This window comes from Aquarana catesbeiana, linkage group LG01, assembly GCF_042186555.1.
Source record: "Aquarana catesbeiana isolate 2022-GZ linkage group LG01, ASM4218655v1, whole genome shotgun sequence".
Taxonomy (NCBI): domain Eukaryota; kingdom Metazoa; phylum Chordata; class Amphibia; order Anura; family Ranidae; genus Aquarana; species Aquarana catesbeiana.
This window is the reverse complement of record NC_133324.1, coordinates 506,903,739-506,931,497: the sequence shown is the minus strand read 5'-3', so window position 1 is coordinate 506,931,497 and position 27,759 is coordinate 506,903,739. Positions and strand designations below refer to the sequence as shown.

The window sequence follows — 27,759 nt, the reverse complement described above, 5'->3', positions numbered from 1 at the left end:
GAGTAACGCGGCTTAAGCCACCTCTGAACCCTTGGGCCTTGAATTTAGTTTTGTCGGTATTACAGAAACAGCCATTTGAGCCGATACGACATATTCCCTTGGTCCTTTTGACAAGGAAGCTAGTTTTTCTGGTAGCCATATCTTCTGCAAGAAGGGTATCAGAGTTGGCTGCTCTTTCTTGTAAAGAGCCATATTTAATTATTCACAAGGATAGGGTTGTTTTGCACCCTCATCCTAACTTTCTACCGAAGGTAGTGTCAGGTTTTCATCTAAACCAGGATATTGTTGTACCTTCATTTTTTCCAGAACCCTGTGGGGAGGAAGAAAAGTCGCTGCATTCGCTGGATGTAGTGAGAGCAGTCAAAGTCTACTTGAAAGCGACTGCTCAGATTCGAAAAACGAATGTTTTGTTCGTGCTGCCTGAAGGTCCTAGGAAAGGACAGGCAGCAGCGAAGTCTACTATATACTATTTCTAGGTGGATTCGGCAAGTAATAATTCAAGCTTATGGTTTGAAGAGGAAGATTCCACCTTTTCAAATCAAAAGCGCACTCTACCAGGGCTGTTAGTGCTTCGTGGGCAGTGCACCGCCATGCCTCCATGGATCAAACATGCAAGGCCGCAACTTGGTCTTCAGTCCATACATTCACTAGATTCTATCAGGTGGATGTAAAAAGGCATGAGGATATCACCTTTGGGCGCGGTGTGCTGCAGGCTGCAGTATAGGTCCTCAAGTCTGATGGTGCCCTGTTTTTTGTTTGTCTCCCTCCCCTTAGGTTGCATTGTTCTGGGACATCCCATAGAGGTTATTACTATGGCTCTGTGTCCCATGATGGTACGATAAAGAAAATAGGATTTTTATAATGGCTTACCTGTAAAATCCTTTTCTTGGAGTACATCACGGGACACAGAGGTCCCTCCCCTCTTTGGTTACATGTATATTGCTTGGCTACAAAACTGAGGTACTCCCAGTAATGGGAGGGGTTATATAGGGAGTGAACTTCCTGTCTTAGGGCGTGCCAGTGTCCATCACCTAAAAGTGGCCTATATACCCATATAGTTAGTACTATGGCTCTGTGTCCCCTGATTTACTCCAAGAAAAGGATTTTATAGGTAAGCTCTTATAAAAATTCTATTTTTTTTATTGCATTTTAGTGTAAATATGAGATCTGAGGTCTTTTTGACCCCAGATCTCATATTTAACAGGTCTTGTCAGGCTTTTTTCTATTACATGGGATGTTTGCATTCCTTGTAGTAGGAATAAAAGTAACACCATTTTTTTTTTTTTTTAAAGAACAGTGTAAAAATAAAAAATAAAAGGTAAAAAAACAAAAACATTTTAAACATGCCCTGTCCCGACAAGCCCGTGTGCGTGTGTACGTGAGTAGCCCCGCATATGAAAATGGTGTTCAAACCACACGTGAGGTATCACCGTGATCATTAGAGCGAGAGCAATAATTCTAGCCCCAGACCTTCTCTGTAACTGTAGAATTTTTTTTTTTTTTTTTTTTAAACGTTGCCTATGGAGATTTTTAAGGGTAAAAGTTTGTCGCCATTCCACAAGCGGGAGCAATTTTGAAGTGTGACATGTTGGGTATCAATTTACTCAGCGTAACATTATCTTTCACAATATAAAAAATATTGGGCTAACTTTACTGTTGTCTTATTTTTTTTTTTATTCAAAAAGTGTATTTTTTCCTCAAAATAAGTGCGCTTGTAAGAGCGCTGCACAAATACGGTGTGACATAACGTATTGCAATGACCGCCATTTTATTCTGTAGGGTGTTTGAAAAAAAAAAAAAAAAAAATATATATATATTTTTTATTATAGTTTGGGGGTTCGAAGTAATTTTCCAGCAAAAATAAAGTTTTTAACTTGTAAACAAATCTCAGAAAGAGGTTCGGTCCTTTAGGGTCCTTTAACACTGGGGCGGTTTGCAGGCGATATTGCGCTAATAATAGCGCCTGCAAACCGACCCGAAAGTGCCGCTGCTTTAATTCCAGTGTGAAAGCCCCGAGGGCTTTCACACTGGAGCGGTGCGCTAGCAGGACGGGAAAAAAAGTCCTGCTAGCAGCATCTTTGAAGCGGGGAAGGAGCGGAGTGTATACCGCTCCTGCCAATTGAAATCAATGGGATGGCGCGGCTATACCGCCAGCAAAGCGCTTCTGCAGAGGCGCTTTGCGGTGGTTTTAACCCTTTCTCTGCCACTAGCAGGGGGGGTAAAACCGCCCCGCTAGCGGCCGCATACCGATGGTAAAGCACTGCTTACAATAGCGGAGTTTTACCGCCGCCACCGCCCCGGTGTGAAAGGGCCCTAAGTGGTTAAAACCCCACACTTGTCTTTTAAACTTCATACCTGCAACAGTCTTCAGTCCTGGTGAGCCTAAGGTCTTAAAGTGTGTAACAATTAAGGATATGATGTACTCTTTTTTTTTTTTTTTGCATGGAATTGTTGGATATTGTCTCCTTTAGTGTATAAACAACAAATTTATAATCAGATTAGGAGGGTATTTCGGCAGTCTGGACATTGTATTGAGTGGATTTGTGTCCCACAATGCAAAGTTTTGGTTATCTGAACTAGTGGTCTTCCTTTTTTTTTTTTTTTATCCCAGCAAAGGTGTTTGCAAGGAGCTGCAACATTCATTCATTGCCACATAATCCAGCTGTCATACAGTATAATTTGAATCCGGCTAAAGCTTGCATAAAACTCTAAAGTAAGCAAATCTAATCTACTATATAAGTTTATGGAGCAATGAAGAAATCCTGGACTGCCGCACTCTGAAGAAAGGCATCTTTATTGTAAATCGTTAAAATCCAACATAGAACCCTTCACAGGGACAATACAGAGCACAATTGCTAACGCGTTTCACATCCATGGATTTTTTTACTATCTCAAATATCAGTGTGTTTTTCTGGATTTCCTCAACTCACAGGTACCACCTATCCTTGGGATTTTAGGATAAATTTGTGTTAAGGGTATAGTCTTATTGTCAAGCTTTGATTGGTGGTTTCTCCATGTTCTTCTTTTATTTAAACACACTTTTTCCCTTACACATGATAGCTATGAGTTAGCATCCATTGATGTGAAACACGTTAGCTATTGTGCTCTGTATTGTTCCTTGTGAAGGGTTCTATGTTGGATTTTAACGATTTACAATAAAGATGCCTTTCTTCAGAGTGTGGCAGTCCAGGATTTCTTCATTGCTCTAACTTGCGCAGAGCCTGCACCTGAATCTAGTCCCAGAGGGTGGGAGCGACTGCATGAGGTCCGGAGGCTTGGTGAGCCGCATCTCCTTCCCACTCATATAAGTTTATGGGGGGGAAATTCAGAAAAACAAAGGCTGCCAATAAGTAACGCCCAATACATGCTCTGTACATGTGATCGCAGCTGGGGAGTGTGCTGGTGGTCATATGAGCTGCTCCACAGACATTCCCTTATTGCCATGCATAAGCTGACAAAAGGGAAAATTGCAACCGTCCCCCCTCAGTGCATTGCATTCAGGTCTGCATTTCTGCTGTGTGGATTTTCATTTGACTGCTCAAGTCAATATTTTAAATGCAAGTTCTTGGAATTCATAATATATTCATAGTGTGTATGTGTGTATATATATATATATATATATATATATATATATTACTGGTATGGATTTTGAGGGGAACCCCACGGCAAAAAAAAAAAAAGGCTTGGGATCCCCCCCCCCCAAATCCATTCCAGACCTTTATCTGAGAATGCAGCCTGGCAGGTCAGAAAGAGGGGGGGGGGGGGGGGGGGCGAGCAAGCTGCTTTAATAAAGGACTATGTCAAAAACCTGTGTACTGTTTTTTTATTTATTTTTGACACCTTTTTGGGTGAATGAGTAGGGGTACAATGTATCCCTTACCCATTCACATAGGGTGGGGTGCCGGGATCTGGGGGCCCCCTCCTTTAAAGGGATAAGCTGGCCGCACACAGGCCCCCACAAACACCGGCAAGGGTTATGGGGAAGAGGCCCCCTGCCCCAAAGCACCCACCCCCCCATGTTGGGGCGCTCGCTCCCCCCCTCCCTTTCCTGACCTGCTAGGCTGCATGCTCAGATAACTGTGTGCTATGGATTTTGTGGGGGACCCCACGCCATTTTATTATTTTTTTTTTTTTTGGCGTGGGGTTCCCCTCAAAAATCTATACCAGACCAAAGGTTCCCCATCAAAATCCTCAGAGCACAAGTTGGATCACCATGATCAAACTTGGATGAGACTTCTATTCAAATCAATGGGCTCTTATAGGGAACCATTGATTTTGACATGTCAAAAATAAAAAAAAAAATTTAATTTTTTTTTTTTTTTTTTTTTTTTTAATTTTTTTTTTGACTGGCAGCTTGTTCCAGGAGATTCCCCCCCCCCCCCCCCATAATAAAGCTGAAAACCGCTCGTAAAGCGGAAAACCTTATTTACTTTTGTAATACGCCTGTAACCTTGTTAAGAGTAATGTCCTACCTTTTTATTTTAAATTATACTTTATAAAGTCCTAAACAGATATGGCTATGAATTAAACAACAAAAATCAATTGTTTTGTTTTTTTTGTTTTGTTTTTTTGTGGTAGAAGCACTGCAGGAGGAGGTAGAATAAAGCAGCCTTATGACAGCATATATGTAAAGGCTTTGTCATTGTGCTACACCATCTAGTATCCTGGCTAATCAGATATTGATCATTTTTGGAAGCCATTATTGGCCCGTTCATAGAACAGTTATCTACATACAGGGCATTATTAGCAGGAGGGTACATACATATAGTATATTATGAGATGTGATCAGCATTCTCTCCAATTGTTTCCTTTTAAAATTAGTCTGCTGCATCAGATGACTCTAGAAACATTTGGAGCTTTCATTTAGTCACCCATGTGCACATTGCAGTTCGATGGTGTCCTTAAATAACATGATATGTGTGTCTTTACTTTCTTTCCCCTGTGCTAGCAGTTCCCCGAACTTGCTAATGCTTGTGTAAGTTTTTTTTTAGGGGTGATATCTTCCTCTGTGTTATTGTATAGAGGTGCTTCAGTTACAGGGCTAATTTTCATTTAAATTGGAAAACCCCTTTAACCAAAAAAATATTCTGCGTGGGCTAAATATTCATGGTAGTTTCACTTCCCTCTAGGGAAATGTTAGTAGTGTTAGCAGAACTTTTAAATGACTGTTTTTGTATTATGTCACCTAACCCATTTCCTGTTCACTTGCTTCTGCTGTTCTGCCCTGAAACATGCACCTGTTTGTGCTCTCTTCTCTAAGGTATGTGAAAATCTGTGCCTTCAACAACCTGCTCTCCACCATCACCTGGACATGTTTTGCTAGATTTCAGCATCTCTTGCTGACCTGACCCCAGGTTAGATTTTGTTTTCCTGTCTTCTGTCCGCCCTGACCTTATTCAGTGCCTGTATGCTTCTGTTGCCATGCCTTTCTTTATTCACTTGGGTTTGTGCAGCGCCTGCTCCTGCTTTTTGTCTTTTCAGTTCTAAATTTAAACTCTGGCAAGGGAAAGGCACAAATACAGAAAGAATTAGGTAGACACATTTGTATTAGTGTTGTGTTAAGTATTGTAAGTGGTGAACAAATATAGTACTGGCAGAAATAAATAGTTCCGGGCAAGCGATTGCAGGTTCCCCTCCCATATGTGTGCTGTTCCTTTTTCTGCAGGATGTATTCTTTCTTGCGTTCTTTCTACACTAACATACGTGTACAGTGATCCATGTTGTTGTTCTTGTGTGCGTTTTTTTTTTTTTTTTTTTTTAATAACCCTTGTTTATAACTCCAACTTTGTATGGCTTCTTCTTTTAGGTTAGGTGGCTGGTCATCAATCGCCATCCTCCTTACACTAACTTATTTACTGTCTATAGCTGACAATGTCTCTAGAGTGGAGACAGTAACAGATCAGAGGGCAGACAATGCTGCAAATTTGGAAGGGGTAGCCTAGTGTTGTTGGCCCTTGACAGGAAATAGGAGGTTAACAGCAGCACTGGCAGGATCAACTGTTAAATGCTTGTAACTGATGGTACTGTTAATAATGGCAGGCTTATGTTGTGTAATAAAAGCATAATCCTTATTTCACAAAATTTTGCAAATTGCCAGGAGTTGCACTTAATTTTTTTTCTTAATTAGTTTTATTATAAGAGTTGAACTTGAATTTGCCATCTTGTCTACCTACTGTTTAGTACTGCTTGACCAAGTTTTTAGATATTTGTATTCTAGTGTTTACCTGGTTTAAACTGGCAGATTATACATGGTAAGGCCTCATTCTCACTGGCAGTGTCAAACCATTTTTATGTATTTCTGGTACCATGCCGGAATCTGACCCACATTAAAGCAGGAACCTCTAAACCCATGTTGCCTGCCCTACAGCCATTTGGCACTTACTGTGCGTCCCTCAGAGCCCCTGCCGACCAGTGGTCTTTTTAGGTGCTGATGCAAGCCAATTAGGAAAGATCTATTCTTTAGAGCAGTTTTGGTTATTTTTTGCACACTGTCTTACCGGTTTCCTATGCTGCCCACCCCTTTTTTCTCTTTTCTTTTCTTTTTTTTTTTTTTTATAAATGTTTTTTGAATTTTTTTGTTCTCTAATCTTTTATATTGAGTCTAGCTGAGAAACATATCAAATGCGGCACAAGTGATTTATTTAAGAGGGTTTTAGGATGCCCACATAATGGGGCTGTAATAGCCATAGACTCTAGCAGTCTTTTGTAGCATCTCTCCTTTTTTTTTTTTCAACAACTTGAATAGTATGTGCACAGTCTATGACCATCTCCTGTTGCATGTCTGCAGTCTGAGTTTTCTGTAGCATTGCATTTACTTACATTTACTCTGCCCTTTGGCAATGTCAGGGGCCGCACTTAAGGCCCCATATATCAAGTAAATTGACCACCACTGATATAAATGCAGGAAAAAGTGAACTGGGACATGTAAAAGTTGTTTATATTACTAGGTATCTCTTCCTGTGTTTAGCAAAACTAAACGCAGGAGTGCTAGTGTGCATGAGGCCTAAACCACTGTCTTCCTTTATACTTTCAGGACTAACTGTTTGTTATAGCATTTAATTGATATCTATTTGTGCTTTTTTGAAATGATGTTCTTGTTTTTCCTCTCTTCCTGTCTCCCCCTCCTTTCTCTAGTATATGAATACCCATACAGTTCTGTTGTCACTAGTTAACTCTGTTGTCCTTTTAGTGCTGTGACTGCTGACTGACCTGCTGTCATCACGGAATCTCCTTGTTTACCTCGGTCACTAGTATACAAGATGTCGTATTTTGGGGACCATTTTTGGGTAAGAATAGATGTTTCTTTACTTTATGGACACTCTCATCCATTCTTTACTCCTCCTTTCCTCAAAAGTATTATCTTCATGCACGTATCTTTTTGCTTTTTACTGTACTATATTTTATTTTGTGTAAATTGGTTTTTATATGCTTCAGCTGTTATGCCTTTTCTTTCAGGTTTTATCAGGTAGCTATAACTGTAGTAATATTCCTAATATTCTATAGCCGGTAGTATATAAAGCATGTTATGTTTTGTGCACATCTGTTAGCCTATTTTAACAGAGATTATGTTTTTAGCATTGGGAATGGTTTTAAAATAAAGAAATTGCCTTTACAATGTGGCAAAAAATTATACTATAGTGGATTTGCAAAGGAGCTTCCTAATTTGTGTTATGTCCTTTAAGGTGTTAGTGGACGAGCCACTTAGATTATGAGAGAACATATTTTGGAGATGTACTAGTTAGGTAAATTAAAACATTTCTGAAGTTACTGTTTTAGGTCTTTTTTATTTATTTTTTTTATTTTATTTTATTACTCCCCTGTAAGTATTTTTTTCTTTTTGTATTTTATGCAGTTTACATACAAATATCAATATGTATTTTCTCCCACACGCTTACTCAGAGATGTGTGTCTGTTATTTATATACTACCCTCGAACGCCTTAGCAATCTCTTCTTTTCAAGTGTTGAAACTGGAGGGGGTGAGCCATGCGAGGGAGGAGGCAGCAAGCTGTTTCTTTTTTCTATTAAACATTTCAGTAATCATGGTGTTTATAGCATATCAGTAATGTAAAAACGTTGAATACTTACAATAGGCTTGAGTCTCATTTTATCATTTGCCTTTCTGGGAAGGGAGGATATATTTCTAAAGATATAGGGAACCAAGTAACTTTAATGGTTGGGGTAAGGGAGGGGGGTAAAATAATAGAATACACTATAGTTTTCTGAAGGACCTGATAGGTTCCTATTTGATCATGCAAAGCAGCCATTAAACCCAATTACTGAGCACTTGAATGTTTGCAGGCATTTAATATGTCTAGTGTAAAATTCCTGGCGTTTTTCTGCGACCAGGAACCACAGCTGGTGCAGACAGTCTGCCATACAAGTTGATGGCTGTAGTCATGTAAACCCTGATGAATCTGTCACTCCAGCCTCTACCAAAAGCTGCAGGGAGAACCACAGAGGAAAGCCTGTGGGGGGATGCAGGGAGCAGGGAAAGAAAAGTTGGCACCCAAAGGACATATCATGCAGCACACAGCGACAGGAACACTGAAAGTGGTGCAGACGGGGGAATTGGGAGAAGCTATTTTTCATGAATAGCACCCAAATTATACTCATGTCTTTTCTTTTAATCACCAGCATCTGGAGGGAAGTTCTGTTAAGTTTATTAAAACGGAGCTCCACCCAAATGGGGAAGTTCCGCTTTAATACGTCTACCCCCCCCCCCCCTCCAGAATTGTATGACAAGTTAGGGAGAGGAGGGGAGGAGGGGAAACCGGTACCTAGTTTCGACAGGTACCCGCTCCCATTTCCACTCGGATCGCCTAGGTGATCCAAACCACTCCTTCCTCCAGAAGACTATGGGGACCATTCACAAAGCGCAGCGCAACTCGCACATGCGCAGTGGGCAGCCGACTGTGAAGCCGAATGTTGCACGGTCAGCTGTCCACAGTTAGGATGTCGGTGTCGGGAACCCAGGGGCTAGTCAAGAAAGCATTTCTACAATATTAATTCCAGAGACCGTAAATGATTTCTAACATGCACAGCACTCATTTATTCCTTCGGAAACCAATCATAAGCTGCTGGGGAAGACACCCCCCTGCGTAAGTTTGCACTGCCCATCTTTCCTTGTCAAAAGAAGTTTATTGAGTATACAATGTTATAAAGATACATAAAGATACATAAAGTAAGTTTACAAGGATCTATAAAGTAAGCTCATTGTTTTACAGTAGGGTTTTATATAGGTAAATATCATGAAATTTCAAATATTAAACATTGGGTTCACGTAAACCTAAATTAAAGATATATATCATTTCCTTAGTTACTTTTGTAGGTATTTAAATGATTTATACCTACTTTACATATTGTTTACAAGTAGAGTGTATATAGGTCAAATAATTTCTGATAATGAGCTTTAATCGTAAGGTGGAGAAAAGGAAAGAGAAAGAAGAAAAAGGGTTGAAAGGTAGAGGTATGGTCCACAAGGTTGTCCCGCTCGTCAGTTTATTATTCTTTTTAGTTCTCTTTGAAGCCTTAGAATGGGTGTCTCTGTAAGTCATTTAATCTGTTACCATGGCAACAGGACAGAGTCATTGAAATTTGACAGGAACTGTTGTTTTATCCAAGGATGCCAAAGTTTTTCAAATTTTGGAATTTGATTTTGATCGATGGCTACCATCTTAGCATGGGACATTGTATTATTCATTCTGTGAATTGTTTCTGCTAGTACCAATGTAGGAGATTTCCATGCCTTGGCCACTGTTTGTTTTGCAGCCGTAATTAGTTGGATCATAAGTTTGAATTGAGAGAGTGTTAACCATTCCGGTTTTAGATTAAGTAAAGTTAAATATGGATCTGGTTGTATTATTTTTTTAAATATTTTAGATGCAATCACGAACACTTCCTTCCAGAAGGTTTGGATTACTGGGCACGTCCACCATATGTGTAAATATGTGCCTATTTCTGGGCATCCTCGAAAACAAAGAGTTGAGGTATTAGGTGAATATTTTGCCACTCTAGCGGGTACAAGGTACCAGCGAGTTAGGACTTTATAATTTGTCTCCAGTGCCAAGATGTTGGGTGAAGATGACTTAGATGTGAGCCATATATTAGACCAGTCCGTGTCTTCTAAAGTTCGTCCCAGGTCCTCCTCCCACCTCTGAACGTAAGAGGGTCTATTAAGATTTGCTACTCCATATAATTGATTATAAAGTGATGAAATTGTACCTTTAGCAAATGGATCTTTTGTACAGATTGATTCAAAAATGGATAATTGGGATAATGGTGTATCCCCCTTTAGGAATGGTGTATAGAAATTTTTGATTTGGAGATATCTAAATATCTCAGAGTTTGGTAGATCATATTTTTCTCTAAGCGATGGGAATGAAAGGAATGATTTAGATGCTATGAAGTCATTTAGTGTCTGAATGCCTGATGTTGTCCAAGCTTTAAAAGAATTTGGGTAGATCCATGCCGGATAAAAGGCCGGATTTCTGATAAAAGAAAGGAGAGGATTGTGTGGAGATTGTAACTGATATTTGGTTTTTAGTTTATCCCAGAGAGATAAGAAGTGTTTAGTTATGGGATTATGAATTTTAAAGCGGTCTTTAGGATCAAGCCATAATAAATTTGATATTAATAGAGGGTCATTTTCTGAAGCCTCTATAAATACCCATAATGGGATTTCCTGTTTTGCATGGTATTTGGACAGACTGGCCAAATGTGCTGCTCTGTAGTAGTTAGTAAAATTAGGGTATCCCAGGCCTCCTTTATTTTTGGGAAGATGTAGTGTGTGTATAGGTATACGTGGTTTAGAAGAGCCCCATATAAACGAAGTTGCTCTTTTTTGTACTATTCTCAAAAAATAGGAAGGAATTGGAATAGGGAGGACTCTGAATATATAAAGCAATTTGGGTAGAATAGTCATTTTGATTGCATTAATCTTCCCTATCCAGGATAAAGGAAGTTGCGACCATTGTTTTATTAGATTTGTGATCTGTCTTAATACAGGAGGATAATTGGTTGAGAATAAGTCAGAATGAGATGCTGTTAAATGAATTCCAAGATATGGGATTGATTTTTCTGCCCATGTGAATGGGAGTGCAGCCCTAGCCGGGATCAATTCCATGTTTGTGAGTGAAATATTAAGTACTAGGCATTTCTTAGGATTAATCATAAGGCCGGATAGGGCTGCAAATCCATCAAGAGCTGGTATTAAGTTAGGACCAGAGACCTGTGGTGATGATAGAAAAAGTAATATATCGTCTGCAAATATACATCATTTGTGTGTAATACCTCCTACTTCAATGCCAGTTATAGTTTGGTTTGTTCTGATGTATTGGGCCATGGGTTCGAGTATAAGGGCAAATAATACGGGAGATAATGGGCAACCCTGTCGGGTACCTCTTTCGATATTAAAGGCTTCAGATTTGTATCCAGCATATTTTATATAGGCTTTGGGTTTATTATATAATGCTTTGATCCATGTTAAAAAGTGGGGTCCAAAACCCCATTTTTGTAATGAATATTGCATATATTGCCAGGATACTGTGTCAAATGCCCTCTTAATATCGAGAGATAGAAAACATAAAGGGATTTTCCGTTTTTTAGCAATATGTGCCAATAACACTGCCCTGCGTATATTATCGCCTGCCTGTCTATTTGGCATGAAGCCTACTTGATCTCTATGTATTAATTTTCCTATAATGCTATTGAGGCGTTTTGCTATTATTTTTGCTAATAATTTAATATCGAGGTTTAACAGAGAGATAGGCCGATAATTCACACAGGAAGTATAATCAGAAAGGGGTTTTGGGATCATACAAACAATTGCCATTAGTGTTTCTTGCCGAAAAGAATGTCCATCTAGAAGTTTGTTAAAAGTTTCAGTGAGAATGGGAGAGAGTATTTCTGAGAATGTTTTATAGTATAAAGCCGAGTAGCCGTCTGGGCCTGGTCTTTTGTTAAGTTTTATGTCTTTTATGGCGTTAGCAACTTCATCTATAGTTATAGGCTCATCCAAACTGCTTTTTTGATTCTGAGATAACTCAGGTAAGGTTATTTTTGAGAAGAAGGATTCAGCTTCTGTAGGATTAAATTCATTGTTTGTCTTGTATAAAGTTGCGAGATGTGAGTGAAATTTATGGACTATTTTAACTGGATTACAAGTGTAAACATTTTTTGATAATTTCAAACGTATTGGTTTGAAAGATTTGTTAGTTGAATTTAATGCCCGAGCCAAATATGTACCTGGTTTGTTTGTATTCATGTAGAAATTGTGTTTGGAGCGTTTGAGGGATTTATCAACTGACTCAGTGAGAAATAGATCGTATTCCAATTTAGATTTTTCCAGATGAGATTTTGTACTCTGAGATGGATTATCTTGAAATGATATGTAGGCTGCATTAAAATTGAGTTCTAGTTTTTTTGCTAGATTTTTGCGTTCCCGTTTAAATAGTGCCATTTGTCTTTGTATTGTACCACGCAAGACAGGCTTATGAGCTTCCCTCAGTGTTATTGGGGAGATGTCTGTTGTATTATTAATTGATATGTATTCCTTTAAAGCTTGTTCAATGGCCATCTGATGTAGTGGGTGTTTGAGCATTATGTCCGGTAAGTACCACGTTGGGTCATGCGCTTTTGGTATGGCTGAGGCTATAGTAGTGTATACTGCATTATGGTCAGACCACGGAATCGGAATTATATCTGATGCAATAATTTCTGGTATCATTCCTATTGTTAGAAAAATATGATCTATTCTGGTGAAGGTTTGATGAGGGTGCGAGAAATAAGTGAATTTCTTTTTCATTGGGTTACTTTCTCTCCATGAATCTACCAGATTGTATTTGGAAAGAAGTTGAGAAAAAGGTAATCTAGAGGTTATTTTGGATGGTGTAAAAGGTGATTTATCTAGAAATGGGAGGAGGACCTGGTTCGAATCCCCACACATTATCACTGTTCCTATTTTGTGTGTATTAATCACTTGTAATATATGTGAGAGGAATGGTGTAGGTTGTTTGTTAGGAGCGTAGTAGGAAATCACTGTGATTGCTGTATCCATTATATAACCCATGAGTATCAGGTATCTACCTTCTGGGTCTTTAATTTCTGATGATAAGGTGAATGGTGTGGATCGGTGAAATGCAATTAGAGTTCCCCTTTGCTTGGTACAGGCAGAAGCCGTGTAAATTTGTTGATAAAAAGGAGAAATATATTTTGGAGTAGAATCTTTGGTGAAGTGTGTTTCTTGGAGGCATACTATGTGAGCCTTCTTGTTATGGAAAGTACGGAAGGCTTTGGTCCTTTTTTGAGGGACATTTATTCCCTGAACATTCAGGGAAAGTATATTCAGTGGTGCCATGGCAATAGATCAAATAGTTTGGACTTACTTTTTGTTATGCAGAGCTGACTGCGCAGATCAGCCTGTGTGGACTGAAGAGATGAATAGATAGAAAAGAAGCCAGTGAATTCTGGAGTAAAGAGTAAACAAAAAACATATGAGATTAGATGATACATTGTATAAATTATTTTTTGCAAGTAATCACAATTTACCCGTGAAAGAGAATAAATATCTCTCTCAGGGGAATAAGTGCCTTCGTCACACTCCCACGTAATATGGTTGGGAGAATGAGGAGGGCTAATGGGGGTACACGGATCTTCCGCTTACAGGAGAGAAGTGCTATGTCAAAAGACATCAAAATGATGTTTCATTAATTGGAGTGCAGAATATAGTTTTTGTTGAAATTATTTATTCCAGGGTGGTTGTATATGGTTAGTCTTGCCCTAGGCTAAATAATTCAGTTAGAAAGGTACTGTTAATAACTTTGGTATTGATGAAGATAGTTTGAATTATTTTGGGATTTTAACCCTTTTAGAGTAAACAATTACATATTTTATTCATATGTAACTGTTTAGATATGTTAACTCATAAAATTGAGGTTGTATTGCTTCAGATTAGAATAAACAAAAACATAATTCTAGGAACTACCGTGTTTCCCCGAAAGTAAGACAGTGTCTTACTTTCTTTTTATCCCTAAAAGCCCCACTATGTCTTACTTTCGGGGTATGTCTTATATTGGGAAAAAATGATGGACTACGGAAAACATTATTGCTGCTCCAGCAGAGGAGAACTGTAAGCCCACACAGCCCGGTATGTTGGGACTTGTAGTCCTCCTCAGCTGCATCTTGCGGTTACAATAAGAGCTGCAGAGAATCTCTTCACACCCCCCTCCCCCTCCTTTGTCTCTCTCTGTATGACCAGCACTGACCTTTTTCCGGGAGGACACAGAGCCAGTGACACCTGTCGGCAGACTGATCAAAACGGCGCTGTCTCTTCAGTCGGAGGGGGAGGGCACTGGCCTGGCACCCCCCCCCCCAGGGTGCGGCCCGCACCCCCAGCCCCACTCTTTGTACTGCACGTCACTGGAGGCAAATCCGTGTTTCCCCGAAAGTAAGACATATGTCTTACTTTCGGGGTACGGCTTATATTAGCTGACCCCTCTGAAACTCCCGATACGTCTTACAATCGGGGGTGTCTTACTATCGGGGAAACACGGTAGTTAGGTAATAATATATTTGTTTTAAGAAAAGAAAGAAAAAGCTTCCATTACTTCTGGATTATTGAACATATTTGTCCTAAAAAGTAATAAATCTATTGTTATTACCTGATAATATATAACTGAACAAGAATTTCCTTATTTCACTTATATATTCTAAGGCTATATGAATCAGAAGTAATAAGAAATATAACTGGAATGTAACATGATCCCACACAGTGTGTGACTATCAGAATGCAGTTACATTCAGTTATAAATATAGGTTTTTTATAGAGAACCATCTCTTAGTATAATAAATGAAGAGATATCAGGAATTAGGATGTCAGTCCATTGAATCTTCTTGGTCCATGGATGATGTGGCATAACGGCCTCTTTTGTGAGAATGATGATTCCCATTTTGTTCTGAAATTTTCTGGGTGCTGCCTGAAGGTGAAGATGACGCCATTCTTCTGCGTGTGGGAGTGTTGCTGCTTGTGGGTTCTGTCAGATTTAATTTTAAAAGGGTTTGTTGTAGTTCATCTGCTGATCTGCTTCTGTAAATTGTACCTTGGTAGTTAAATCTGACTGAAAAGGGAAAGCCCCATTGATACATAATGTTGTGGCGTTGCAGTTCCATTAGTTGGGGTTTCATGGATCGTCTTTTAGTAATAGTAAGTTGGGATAGGTCAGCAAAAATTTGATAATTGTGTCCTTGAAAATTAAGTTCCTTTTTTTTCTCTTGCAGCAATTAGTATTTGTTCTTTCGTTCTGTAATAATGAAATTTTGTGATTATATCACGTGGGGGTCCATCTTTCTTTTTGGCTGTGAGGGCTCTGTGTACTCTGTCCAGTTCTAAACGTTCAATAGGGATATCTGGCTTTAGTTCTTGTAATAGAGCAGTAATAGTAGATTGCAGGTCTGTCACAGTTTCAGGTATTCCCCTTATGCGCAAGTTTGAACGTCTGGCTCTATTTTCGTAATCTTCGAGCTTAGTTTGAAGTATTAAATTCTCTTTTTTTAATTGTTCCAATTCTGTTATATTTTCTTGGGTTGTAATTTCAATTTCATCCATTTTTATTTCTAAGGCTGCGGTGCGGTTTCCCAGCTCTCTTATTTCTTTGGTTAGGCTTTTTGTTATTTGGTCTGAGGTTTGTTTTAAAGCCTTATGAAGCATCTTTTCAAATTGTAATAATATTACTGGGGATACTGAGGAGGCTTGTGGAGAAGTTTGTGAGAGGATTTGTTCTGTATCTGACTCAAATGGAGAGTCTTGCTGTGACATTTTCTGTCTGTGAGAGCGCCCTGATGCTGTGTATTGTGAGGTGACTGGAGCTGCTTCAGCTGCAGTGAGTGCCTGTGAGCTCTTTGTGAGGTGATTTTTATTTCTGCCACGGTTTCCTCCCAGTACCATATTTCCTGCCCAAACTTTCACAGTTTGTTCCCTGGGGCAAAAAGGTTCAAATGGATACCTTTTGAGCCTGCAGGCTCCGCTTTGTCCTTCTCTTCTCTCCTCAGCGGTGTGGAGCTCTAACAATGCATGTCTGCTCTGCTAGGCTCCGCCTCCTGCCCCACACTGCCCATCTTTCAATCCATTTTGATTTCAGACAACCACCAAGGAAAGCAAAACGCACATCTTGAGGCATCCCTTTTACCTGGCCAAGTAACATGCTTACTTTACCAGAAGCCAAACAGCAGCACATACTTGCCTTGCCTTCACTCCTGAACCCAGTTCGTCTGGGCATGGGAAAGCATGTGACTCATGTCAGCACTTTTGTGTGGCAATTGATGGCGATTGATGTTGAAAAACCCACGTTAAAAAAAACCCAAGTTAACAAATCTATTATCTTGCAGCCACTGGTACTTATATTAGTGTGCTTGTTAAAGCTGGTCTTCAAGCTTCATTTAACTTTAAGTAGTTCATTTGGCCCAAGCTGGTCTAAACAAACTATTTACTTCACTAATCATTGCAGTGCCTGTGAGCACTGTATAGGCTGTATGAAGCCTCAGCTACATAAAGTATACCATGCTATGTTTTGGCAGTGGGACAAGAACTTTTCATCCCACTCCGAAGAACAAAACCAAGTCTGGCTGAGCTATGCTCGGCCTTTCACAGGGAGCTTTGTATTCTATTAATGATTACAAAGCTTCCTGCTATTGGCTGAGGTAGAGTTCATGACACCATCAACCCACCTCTCCGCCCCAGCCAATAGAAGGAAATGTATTCATTCATAGAATACAAAGTTCCCTGTGAAAGGCGGAGTGCCACTCGGAGCCCCATTCAATTTTGTTCCAGGAGTGGGTCTTAAGTTCTCATCTCTCTGTCAGGACACAACACAGTATACTATACGTAACTGATTCTACATGTAATCCATACAGATAATTTGGACCAGCTAACAAACCATTTAAAGTTAAATAAAACATGGAGATCAGCTGTAAGGTTGCTGCTAAGTGTTGTGTTCTCTCAAAAGCTGACTTCTTCCTTTTTGTGGTGGCTAAATTCACTAGCAGGGTCCCCATGGAGTCCCATCATAGCCACCTCAACATGTGCGCTCCCCCACCTGGGACTACAGATAAAGGTCAAGCTGCTCTGTATGCTGACACACACAGGTAACAAAGTGTGGCTGCTGCAGAAAGACATGTGACCTGTGCACACACCTTTTCAACATGTAGTCCCGGTGGCGAGGATCAAGGAAAAAGAGTGCCCATTCCCATTCCCCAAAGTTGGGAGAAATGCTACACCCAAAAGATGGAGCTAGGTAAATCTGAGTAAGCTAAATTGTACATTCAGGCTTGATTCACAGTAGTGCAAATTGGATGTGGATTTCCCCGCATCCAATTTGCATGACAGGAGATTGTGACCGGCTCTCAATGGAGCCGGTTCACACATCTCCATGGTGGCTGCGGAGTGAATTGCACAGGGGTCTTGTTTGTCTTTGGCTCCCTTTCAGGTCCGAATTCAGGCAAAAATTCAGGCCTCATTCATCCCTGAAACGGAGAACAGGGACTTACTGGGCCCCTGCTGTCTGCCACATCGGTATTGATGTGAACCCAGCCTTAAGGATTACTTGCAAATGAATGGTTTTACTGTATGTAATGCATTTAAATAGAGGGGTGTTTTTTTAAAAGAAGGGTCTAATACTACTTTAATACTTTATCATTGTGTCTTTTTTTTCATTTGGGTAGAGCAAGTACAATTAGTTTCACTTAGCCAAGGGGTGAGGCACATTTTTAATCATACAATACAGTTTTTGCCAATGACAGTTTTTATCAACTCATATTTGAAGCATGCTAAAGGCCATCCATGTAGAGATCTGAGAGAGGGAATGTGATCAGTTTACCTTACTAGTGGAAATGGTGTGTGGATCCTCACTTTCTCTCATTGTAATCTTTTATACCTCTAGAAAATGTTTCAAGATTCTTTACTTTTTTTCACTAGCTATGACACTGAACGCCAGGCATTTGGGTATCTGTGCAACAATAGCAATAGCTGCCTTAATGCCTAGTACACACAATCAGAAAATCGTTTGCTTTTCGGAGCTAATCTGATTGTCCATACACAGCTTTCGAGAGCCGATCATGACAGTTCATCCAACAATATCCGAAGGAACAAGCGTGAAAATTTTTCTCGTACGATACCAGATCGTATGATTTTTTCATTGAATCAGCACAGTATTAGTCTGAAAAAAATCGGAAGAGCAAGACCTCGCATGCTCGGAAACGAAAGGATACATTACAATACATTTGACATCACTTCCCACTTCCTTCTGCCGTACGATAATTTTCGTAACTTTAGTAACCTTTTCATTTTCGGTATGAGACTAGCATGCAACAAAAAACGGACGACCATTTGTCCGATAATCTCATCGTGTGCACGAGGCATAAGACTGTAGGTCTTATTGCAATTGTACTTGTAGGTGGCTTCAGGTTCCATATTTTGTATAAATAGTCATAGAGTCCTTGTAAGCTTAAAATTTAAGTCTTTACTGGAATTTTTTTTCTTATGGAATACACTTATAGTTATGTGGGCCTTTATTATATGTGCTTTTCATTTTTTATACAAAGCCGTTGCTATTTGTAATGGAATTTGATGGGGCAAAATACAGTGGCTATAAAAGGTCCACACGCCCCTGTAAAAATGGCATTTTTTTTTTGGATGTAAAGAAATTAGGCCAAGATGAATCACTTCTGAATTATTATTTTTTTTTTGTGGGGCGACCTGTCGAGGGCTGTGCACAGGAGATGCCCTCACAATCTGACAGATTTAGAGCGCTTTTACAAGGAAGGGAGTGGGCAAAGATTTCCAAGGCAAGATGTGGTGCTGCTGATTGACTCCTACCCCAAAAGACTGAGGGCTGGTTCACACTAGAGAAACACAGCCTGGAGGTGTTCCTGCATGCACATTTTTCCTGCGTTTTTGTTTTTCCTGTTTTCATGCAATTTCAATGCTTGTTTGTTTTTTCCTAACGTTTCCTGTGTCTGTGTGTTTTTTCTGTACTGTCTTTTGATGTGTTCTGGTGCATTTTTCCACATTCCAGTACAGTTCTGCACAAAAAAAAAAAATGCATGTTCTCTTTTTCTGCACTGGAACTGACTGCACTGGTGTAAACTAGGAAGCCATTGGAACCCATATAATCTACTGTCCATGCTAGGCCAAACTAGGCCATTGGACTGCATCTGATGTGAATCGGCCTTGGATGCTGTCATAAAATCAAATAGTGCTTCAACAAAGTATTCATTTAAGGATGTGCATTTTTAAGCAACCGCATTATCCGCTTGCCAACCAGCGACTTTCTTGGGCTCTCCTGTCCCTCCAACTGATCAGAGAGCTGAGCAAAGCCTGGAACAGCTTTGATCGGCTCTTGGCTATAGTAATCCTGAAGACCTGACATCACTTCCGGTTTACCCAGATGTCAACTGCACCATTTAAAAAAAATCAAAAGCATTCGAAAACGGCGATCTTGGTGTGATCAAATGCTTTTCAGGGGAGAGCAGGAATTTGGAGTCTTATTAAAACTCATATCTCTACATAAAGAGTACATGTCACATGCCTATTGTTGTCACAAGTATGTTTACAAAAATTAAAGCAACAGTGTAAAAATAAAATAAATTAAATAATTAAAAAAAAAGTGCCCCTGTCCCCCCCTTTATATTTGCACGCAAAGACGGTCACGCACGCAAACGGCAATTGTCCCATAATTTGAAGTATCAGCGCGAACGTTGTATAATGGGCAGTAATTCTAGCACTAGACCTCAGTACATCTAAAGTGGCAACCTGCAAAGACTTTTAACCAGTTGCCAACTGGGCCAATTGTGACATTTCTCTCCTACATGTAAAAATCAACAAAATTTGATGGGTGGTGCAATCTTTATTTATTTATTTATTTTTTTGTGACACGGTATTTAGGCAGCGTTTTTTCAAACGCAATAAAAACAAAAACAAAACTTTGATAAATTTTATTGCACACAATATTATGCATGCAGAGTAAATAGATACCTAACACGTCGCTCTTTAAAATTGCGTCTGCCCGTAAAATGGTGGCAAACTACGGTAGTTAAAATTCTCCATAGGCGACACTGTAAACGCCTTTACAGATTACTAGTTTAGAGATATACGCAGAAGATCTGGTGCTAGAATTATTGCTCTTGCTACGTTTGTGACAATACCTCAGGTATGGTCCGATCACCATTTGCGTGTGGGAGTAATGTATGCGTTGCTTTAAATTTTTTTTTTTTTTTGATTATCCAAACCATTTTTTCTAATATACAGTGGGGATGGAAAGTTTTCAGACCCCCTTAAATTTTTCACTTTGTTATATTGCAGCCATTTGCAAAAATCATTTTAGTTCATTTTTTTTCCACATTAATGTACACACAGCACCCCATATTGACAGAAAAAAAACATTTTTGCAGACTTATTAAAAAAGAAAAACTGAAATATCACATGGTCCTAAGTATTTAGACCCTTTGCTGTGATTTAACTCAGGTGCTGTCCATTTCTTCTGATCATCATTGAGATGGTTCTATGCCTTCATTTGAGTCCAGCTGTTTTTGATTATACTGATTGGACTTGATTAGGAAAGCCACACACCTGTCTTTATAAGACCTTACAGCTCACAGTGCATGTCAGAGCAAATGAGAATCATGAGGTCAAAGGAAATGCCTGAAGAGCTCAGAGACAGAATTGTGGCAAGGCACAGATCTGGCCAAGGTTACAAAAAATTTCTGCTGCACTTAAGGTTCCTAAGAGCACAGTGGCCTCCATAATCCTTAAATGGAAGACGTTTGGGACAACCAGAACCCTTCCTAGAGCTGGCCGTCCGGCCAAACTGAGCTATCGGGGAGAAGAGCCTTGATGAGAGAGGTAAAGAAGAACCCAAAGATCACTGTGGCTGAGCTCCAGAGATACAGTCGGGAGATGGGAGAAAGTTGTAGAAAGTGAACCATCACTGCAGCCCTCCACCAGTCAGGGCTTTATGGCAGAGTGGCCCGACGGAAGCCTCTACTCAGTGCAAGACACGTGAAAGCCTGCATGGAGTTTGCTAATAAACACTTGAAGGACTCCAAGATGGTGAGAAATAAGATTCTTTGGTCTGAGACAAAGATAGAACTTTTTGGTCTTAATTCTAAGCGGTATGTGTGGAGAAAACCAGGCATTGCTCATCACCTGTCCAATACAGTCCCAACAGTGAAGCATGGTGGTGGCAGCATCATGCTGTTGGGGGTGTTTTTCAGCTGCAGGGACAGGACGACTGGTTGCAATCGAGGGAAAGATGAATGCGGCCAAGTACAGGGATATGCCAAATAATTTTTATCTATAACGTGTCTAATGTATGTGAATCACACGTCCAGTAAAATAGTGGCGCTTCTTAAAAGAATTCACCCTTACAGTGACTAATTTACTCTGCTAGTAAACACCTATTAAAGTGTACATCAATCATAGAAAAAAATGTTGTATATATTATATAAATGGTGAACACCAAGTGATCAAGAAATCTAATAACAAGTTGTAACAAAGTGCCGACCCAGCAAAAAATATAAAGGGGGATAAGTAAAATTATTATAATTGTTTTGTGTACTTTAGCACTTATAAGCAAGGATGTGACCCAATAACAGGGAAAAGTTCATTTAATATTCGTGACAAAGTCCTCCAAACAAATGGAGAGTAAATTAGTCACTGTAAGGGTGAATTCTTTTAGGAAGCGCCACTATTTTATTGCACGTGTGATTCACATACATTAGACACGTTATAGATAAAAATTATTTGGCATATATATTTTTTTTTACAATGTGGCAGCTGTAGTTAGATACTTGCATCAGTATTTTTTATTAAATAAGTTGGTGTTTACTCCACGGCGCAGTGGTGGGAAACAAGGCATAGGTGGGTATTATTACTTTGTAGACCAATTGGTAGCAAGTACAGGGATATCCTGGACGAAAACCTTCTCCAGAGTGCTCAGGACCTCAGACTGGGCCGAAGGTTTACCTTCCAACAAGACAATGACCATAAGCACACAGCTAAAATAACGAAGGAGTGGCTTCACAACAACTCCGTTACTGTTCTTGAATGGCCCAGCCAGAGCCCTGACTTAAACCCAATTGAGCATCTCTGGAGAGACCTAAAAATGGCTGTCCACCAACGTTTACCATCCAACCTGACAGAACTGGAGAGGATCTGCAAGGAGGAATGGCAGAGGATCCCCAAATCCAGGTGTGAAAAACTTGTTGCATCTTTCCCAAAAAGACTCATGGCTGTATTAGATCAAAAGGGTGCTTCTACTAAATACTGAGCAAAGGGTCTGAATACTTAGGACCATGTGATATTTCAGTTTTTCTTCTTTAATAAATCTGCAAAAATGTCAACAATTCTGTGTTTTTCTGTCAATATGGGGTGCTGTGTGTACATTAATGAGGGAAAAAAAAAATAGCTGAAATGATTTTAGCAAATGGCTGCAATATAACAAAGAGTGAAAAATGTAAGGGGGTCTGAATACTTTCCATCCCCACTGTGTGTGTATGTATGTATATATATTATAATATAATATAATATTTTTTTGTATTAACTTTATTGCTATCACAAGGGATGAACAACATCCCTTGTGTATTGCTATCACAAGGGATGAGCAGCATGGGCGTGTGACAGGTCCTCTTTTCGTGGAGAGATTTGAAGTCTATTCAACTCCAAATCTCTCCTCTGGCCCCCAATGCAGCCGATCAGATACAGATCGGTCTGATCGGCTGCTTCCCTGGCAAGTAAAGGCCAGGTAAATGGGCGGAACCGGAAGTGACGACATACTTGGTGCTTGCGGAGTCTATGCTGTGCGGCCATCGCCGACTAGTCACATTGCACCTCGGCTCTGCGATCAGATGGAAGAGCCCGGGAAAGGCAATTCCTTCTACTGGTGGCGGGAGGGGGGCCCCCTTCCGCCACCCGTAGAAGTGATTGAGTGGCTGTTCAGCCACTCCATTTACTTCTTCAGTACAGGGAATTGTCAGATGAAAATTATCATCCTGGTATAACCACTGCAAACCGAGCATGTCCATGGACAGCCTACGTTTGGCAAGTGGTTAAAGCGTCGCGTATGGATAGTAAAATGTATGTTTGTTGTTGCACGGGTGTATGCCATTTTAAAGCAGAGTTCCACCCAAAAGTGGAAGTTCCACTTTAAGCACTCCTTACCCCCTTACATGTCACATTTGGCATGTCATCTTCTTTTTGGAGGGGTAGCAGGAGGTACCTGTCAAAACTAGCCTAGGCGGCTCGAGTGAGAGCAGAGGTTCTCCTCCCCCTCTCTCCCTGCAATCTTCTGGGACATTTCACAGGTCCCAGAAGATTGCCCAGCCATTGAGGAGGTGCAGCGCGACTTGCGCATTCGCAGTCCGCACCTGGCTGTGAAGTTGCAAGCTGTGACAGCCAGGTGCCCACACTTGCAATGCCGGCACCAGGGCTCAGGGGGCCGCATTGCTGGATCGTGGGACAGGTGAGCGTGTGTTTATTAAAAGTCAGCAGCTAAACTTTTTGTAGCTGCTGACTCGGTTCACACTGCATGCCGATGCGGCTCACAGCAGGGGTCCTGTGCGTCCTGGTTCACAGTTTCAGGTGCGATTTCAGCCCAAATTTTGGGCTGAATTCGGACCTGAAACGGACCAAAAGACGCACAGGGCTCCTGTGCAAATTTGCATCGGAGTTATGTGAACCGGCTCCATAGAGAGCCGGTCACAATCTCCTGCTATTGCAAATTTCATGCGGAGATCCGGCATCCAATTCGCAATATAGATGTTCACCGCTCCAGAATGATTACCTCTCCTGAGGTCAGCTGTCTCCACAGTTAAACAGGGTGCTGGCTCTGTTTGCAACAGAGATAATGTAGAAAAATGAAAGGCTGGATAGCCGCACTCCAAATATTCAAAAACCTTTATTGAAAAGTAAAATCAAGGCATCAAAGGTGGGTACAGACTAACTGCACTGCTGCTGACATGTTTCACACCAGGCATGTGAAACATGTCAGCAGCAGTGCAGTTAGTCTGTACCCACCTTTGATGCCTTGATTTTACTTTTCAATAAAAATGAATATTTGGAGTGCGGCTATCCAGCCTTTCATTTTTCTCCATCCAATTCACAATAGTGTGAACCCTGCCTTAATAAACTCAAAAACGTCTGGGACTCCACTTTAAGGGATTAAATGTTTGGTATCTATTTACTCGGCATAACTTCTTGTATATTACAAAAATTGGGCTATGTATTGTGTTTTTTTTTTTTTGCAATAAAATTCAAAAAAGTATATTTTTTTTTCTAAAAAAAAATTGCGTTTGAAAAACCTTTGCACAAATACAGTGTTTAATATTTTTTTTTTAAATTGTTGATATAAAAATGTATGGTCTAGGGCCTCTGCTTAAAAAAAAATATATAATGTTTGGGGGTTCTAAGTAACTTTCTAGCAAAAAATACTGATTGTTGTATGTATACAAAGTGCCAGAAAATGTCTGTTCTGGAAGTGGTTATTTTAAAGCGGAGTTCCACCCAAAAGTGGAACCTCCTCTTATCTGCTTCCTTTCCCCCTCCGGTGCCACATTTGGCACCTTTCAGGGGGGAGGGGGGGATGGGGAACGGGTACCTAGTTTTGACAGGAACCCTTCCCCACTTTCGGGAGACAATGCCGCGGAACCGAAGTTTGACGTTCAACCCCCTCCTACCCCTGCTGCCGGGCCAGTTAGAAAGCGCAAGGCTCTTTGCTCATGCGCAGTAGGCAACCGACTGAAGCCGACAGGCTTCACTGCGGGTTTCCTTACAATGAATGGTGACGGCACCACCTGACAGCCGATCCGAAAATTAGCTGGGGTGCCGACATCGCAGGTTCCCTGGACAGGTAAGTGTCCATATATTAAAAGTCAGCAGCTACACTATTTGTAGCTGCTGACTTTTAATATTTTTTTCCCCCAGGCGGAACACCGCTTAAAGTCATCCCCCTTTTAGGCCCCTTTCACACTTGTGCGACTTGTCCTGCGACTTAGGATTGCAAAGTCGCATGACAAGTCGTACCCCATGATTTCCAATAAGTACCATTAATATCTGTGCGACTTCAAAGTAGTCTCTGTACTACTTTGGTCTGACTTTGATGCAAGTTGAGGTCCATAGACCTCAAGATTACACAGGCATTCCCTGAAATTGCTGCAAAATCGCATCGAAATTGTGCTAAAATCACGCGACTTTCAAGTCGCGGCAGTGTGAAAGGGGCCTCAAATATTTCAGATTGGTTTTTATTTGAATTGCACAGATTTTGGGTCACATTAAGCTTGGAAAAAATTCTGTAGTGATTTATATTGGTCTGATTTTTTTTTTTTTTTTTTTTTACCTCTCAAAAAACCTGGCATTTTCACAGGGGGTTTGTAAAACTTTTATATCCACGGTAGCTGATCGTATGAATCACATTCTGATTGTACTATCTGTAATCTAGAAATTATTCATGTTATAAAGATAGAGTGGTCAGAAAGCTCTTCTCCAATCTTTTTTACCATATAAGCTAACCTTTCTATGCATGAACAAATAGAGCTTTATGCAGGTTAAAGACTGATTTTGATGGTAATGTATATTTTTTCACCTTATCCAACTATACAACAACTGTGCAACAGTATATGACTTTTGTGAATACCTTTTGATTAACGGAGCAGCCCCAGCATCTCTGTATTGGGTGTATCTGCCAAGTCTTTCTTCGCTTTCTCTTCAAAGAGAAGTATGTTTTTTTATTTATTTTAGGATATTCATACTTGCCTAGGTGGATGCAGCATCAGACCGGTGATGCATCTGTCTCCGGCGTCTCTACACTGAGAACAAGCCACGGAACACCGCCGATGGCTTAGTTCTCTCACCTCCCCAAGCGGAGAGCTGCTGCCTGTCAGTCAGCATCTCTCCTGCTCTGCTCCTCCACGGTCATTGGAGCGCTGTGCTGTGGAAGGGTGGGGAACGGCCGTCTCAGCGGCTTGCTGAGACTGCCATCAGTCAAGGCAACTGGTGGATTCAGACTTCGTAAGTTGGTATGACACGCTGCCTCGACTGATTGCAGTGACGTCAGTGGAGAGCGGACTTTAGACTGCTTTGCGTTGAAACCGGGTCACAGGAGTGCAAAACAAATTAGACTCCTGTGACCCTTAGTAGAAGCCCAGCCTAAAAAGCTCAGGCTGGACTTCTCCTTTAAAGCTTAGCTCCAGGAAACATGAAAGTTTTTCTCTGTACAGAGGATCTTCTAGTGGGAGAGAAAAAAGTAGCATAAGGAACCAGTCAGTCAATTTGCTGAGAAGGAAATGCTGATAGAGAGCAGAGTGACAGATGAGCTCATCACTGTGCGGCTTCTTCTTTACTGTCTATTCACAGGCTGGTGCAGGTCAATGACAGCTTGGGCTAAGGCCTGATTCACACTTGTGCAAGTTACAGTTTGCATATTGCAGGTGCATTTTGCGTTTTTTCAACACACTTCTTTAAACCATTAAAGTCTATGGAACCAAAAACCAGAAGAAAAAAAACCCTGGCCCTTTCCATAAAATGCACAGACGGTGAACTACATCCATAGGAAACCATGTTAAATAGATTGTAGTGTGTTTCTGCAAAACGGAAAATGCACTAAAAAATGCATAGGTGTGTATCAAGCCTTAGAGGAAATGGGATGATTGATGCTGGCCATAATTCAGTGCAGGAGATGGAAACCATCTAGTTGTGGAAAGAGGTGTTATCAAAAGCTGCTATTCCTTTTTTAAGTTATAAGCTTGTGGTTTTATTTTTTTATTTTAACACTTTAAAGATAATCAGTCATAAAAGAAATACAAAGGCTGCCATTGTTGACCTCTCCATATTAGCTGCCTGGCTGTTATGTATACCCTACTTCAATAATATAAAACCCTGACCCAGAACAGGTATGCAGATACAGAATTCTGACTTTTCTACTCTCCTTACTTGCATAAAACTGTTAAAGTGTAAGTTCACCTTTTCTGAAAAGGTGAATGAACATCCTACAAATGACCCCCCCCCCCCCCCCAGTCCCTGCCATACCTACCTCCAAGGGTGATGAGTTGTCAGTGCCCATGCAGCCAAAGTAGAGGTCTGGTCTGCTTTTCTCCCCCTCTTTCTGCAGTGCTTCCGGGACAGATCAAAGCCATTCTCTGGCACTGACCAATCAGAGTTGCTTTGAACCATCCTGGAAGCCCTGCCCAAAGGGGGGGAGATGGTATTTCAAATCCCTGGATGCTGACAGCTCATCACCGAAGGCAGTAACTACAGCAGGGAACTGGGGGGGGGGGGGGGGGGAGGGTGTATACAGTGTTCATCTTTTTCATTTTTTCTGAAAAGGTGAACTTACCCTTTAAAGCCAGAAGGTCAGCATAAGGGGAAAAAGGTATCTGTATTTTAGGAAGGGGGTCAAAATTGGAATTTCTCGTATTCCCCTTGACAGGTTTACTTCAAAACTTAACTTTACATTTACTGTAGATCTGATGTAACTAATTTACCACCATTGACCAATAAAGGATGAATTCAGTGTCACACGTTTGGATCACTGGATTATTCTTTTATTCTTTTATTTTGTTTGTTTAGCCAGACTACAATGTGGTGTGTACACTGCAATTGGGACTGCAGTTTCCAGGATGCTGTGGAATTTTACTGCATTTTTGCATTCTATTATAGACACATGTATGTAATGGAAAATGGTTAACATAGTACAAGTGTACACTTTCCACAGTATTGC

The 27,759-nt window shown here is 40.5% G+C and overlaps 1 protein-coding gene across 14 annotated transcripts in view; it reads left to right on the top strand.

Moving 5' to 3' along the window:
- Window positions 1-27,759, top strand: part of FCHO1 (FCH and mu domain containing endocytic adaptor 1) — a 253,496-nt gene that overhangs the window by 35,902 nt on the left and 189,835 nt on the right. For 8 of the 14 annotated variants that reach the window (XM_073593488.1, XM_073593480.1, XM_073593471.1 and 5 more), the window contains one exon: window positions 7,190-7,286. In XM_073593488.1, the coding sequence (XP_073449589.1) occupies window positions 7,260-7,286 (27 nt within the window). In that variant the 5' untranslated portion in view covers window positions 7,190-7,259. Of the gene's footprint in view, window positions 1-5,177; window positions 5,355-7,189; window positions 7,287-27,759 lie in introns of those variants that run through there. The other 6 variants (XM_073593410.1, XM_073593393.1, XM_073593444.1 and 3 more) reach the window with 2 other exon arrangements.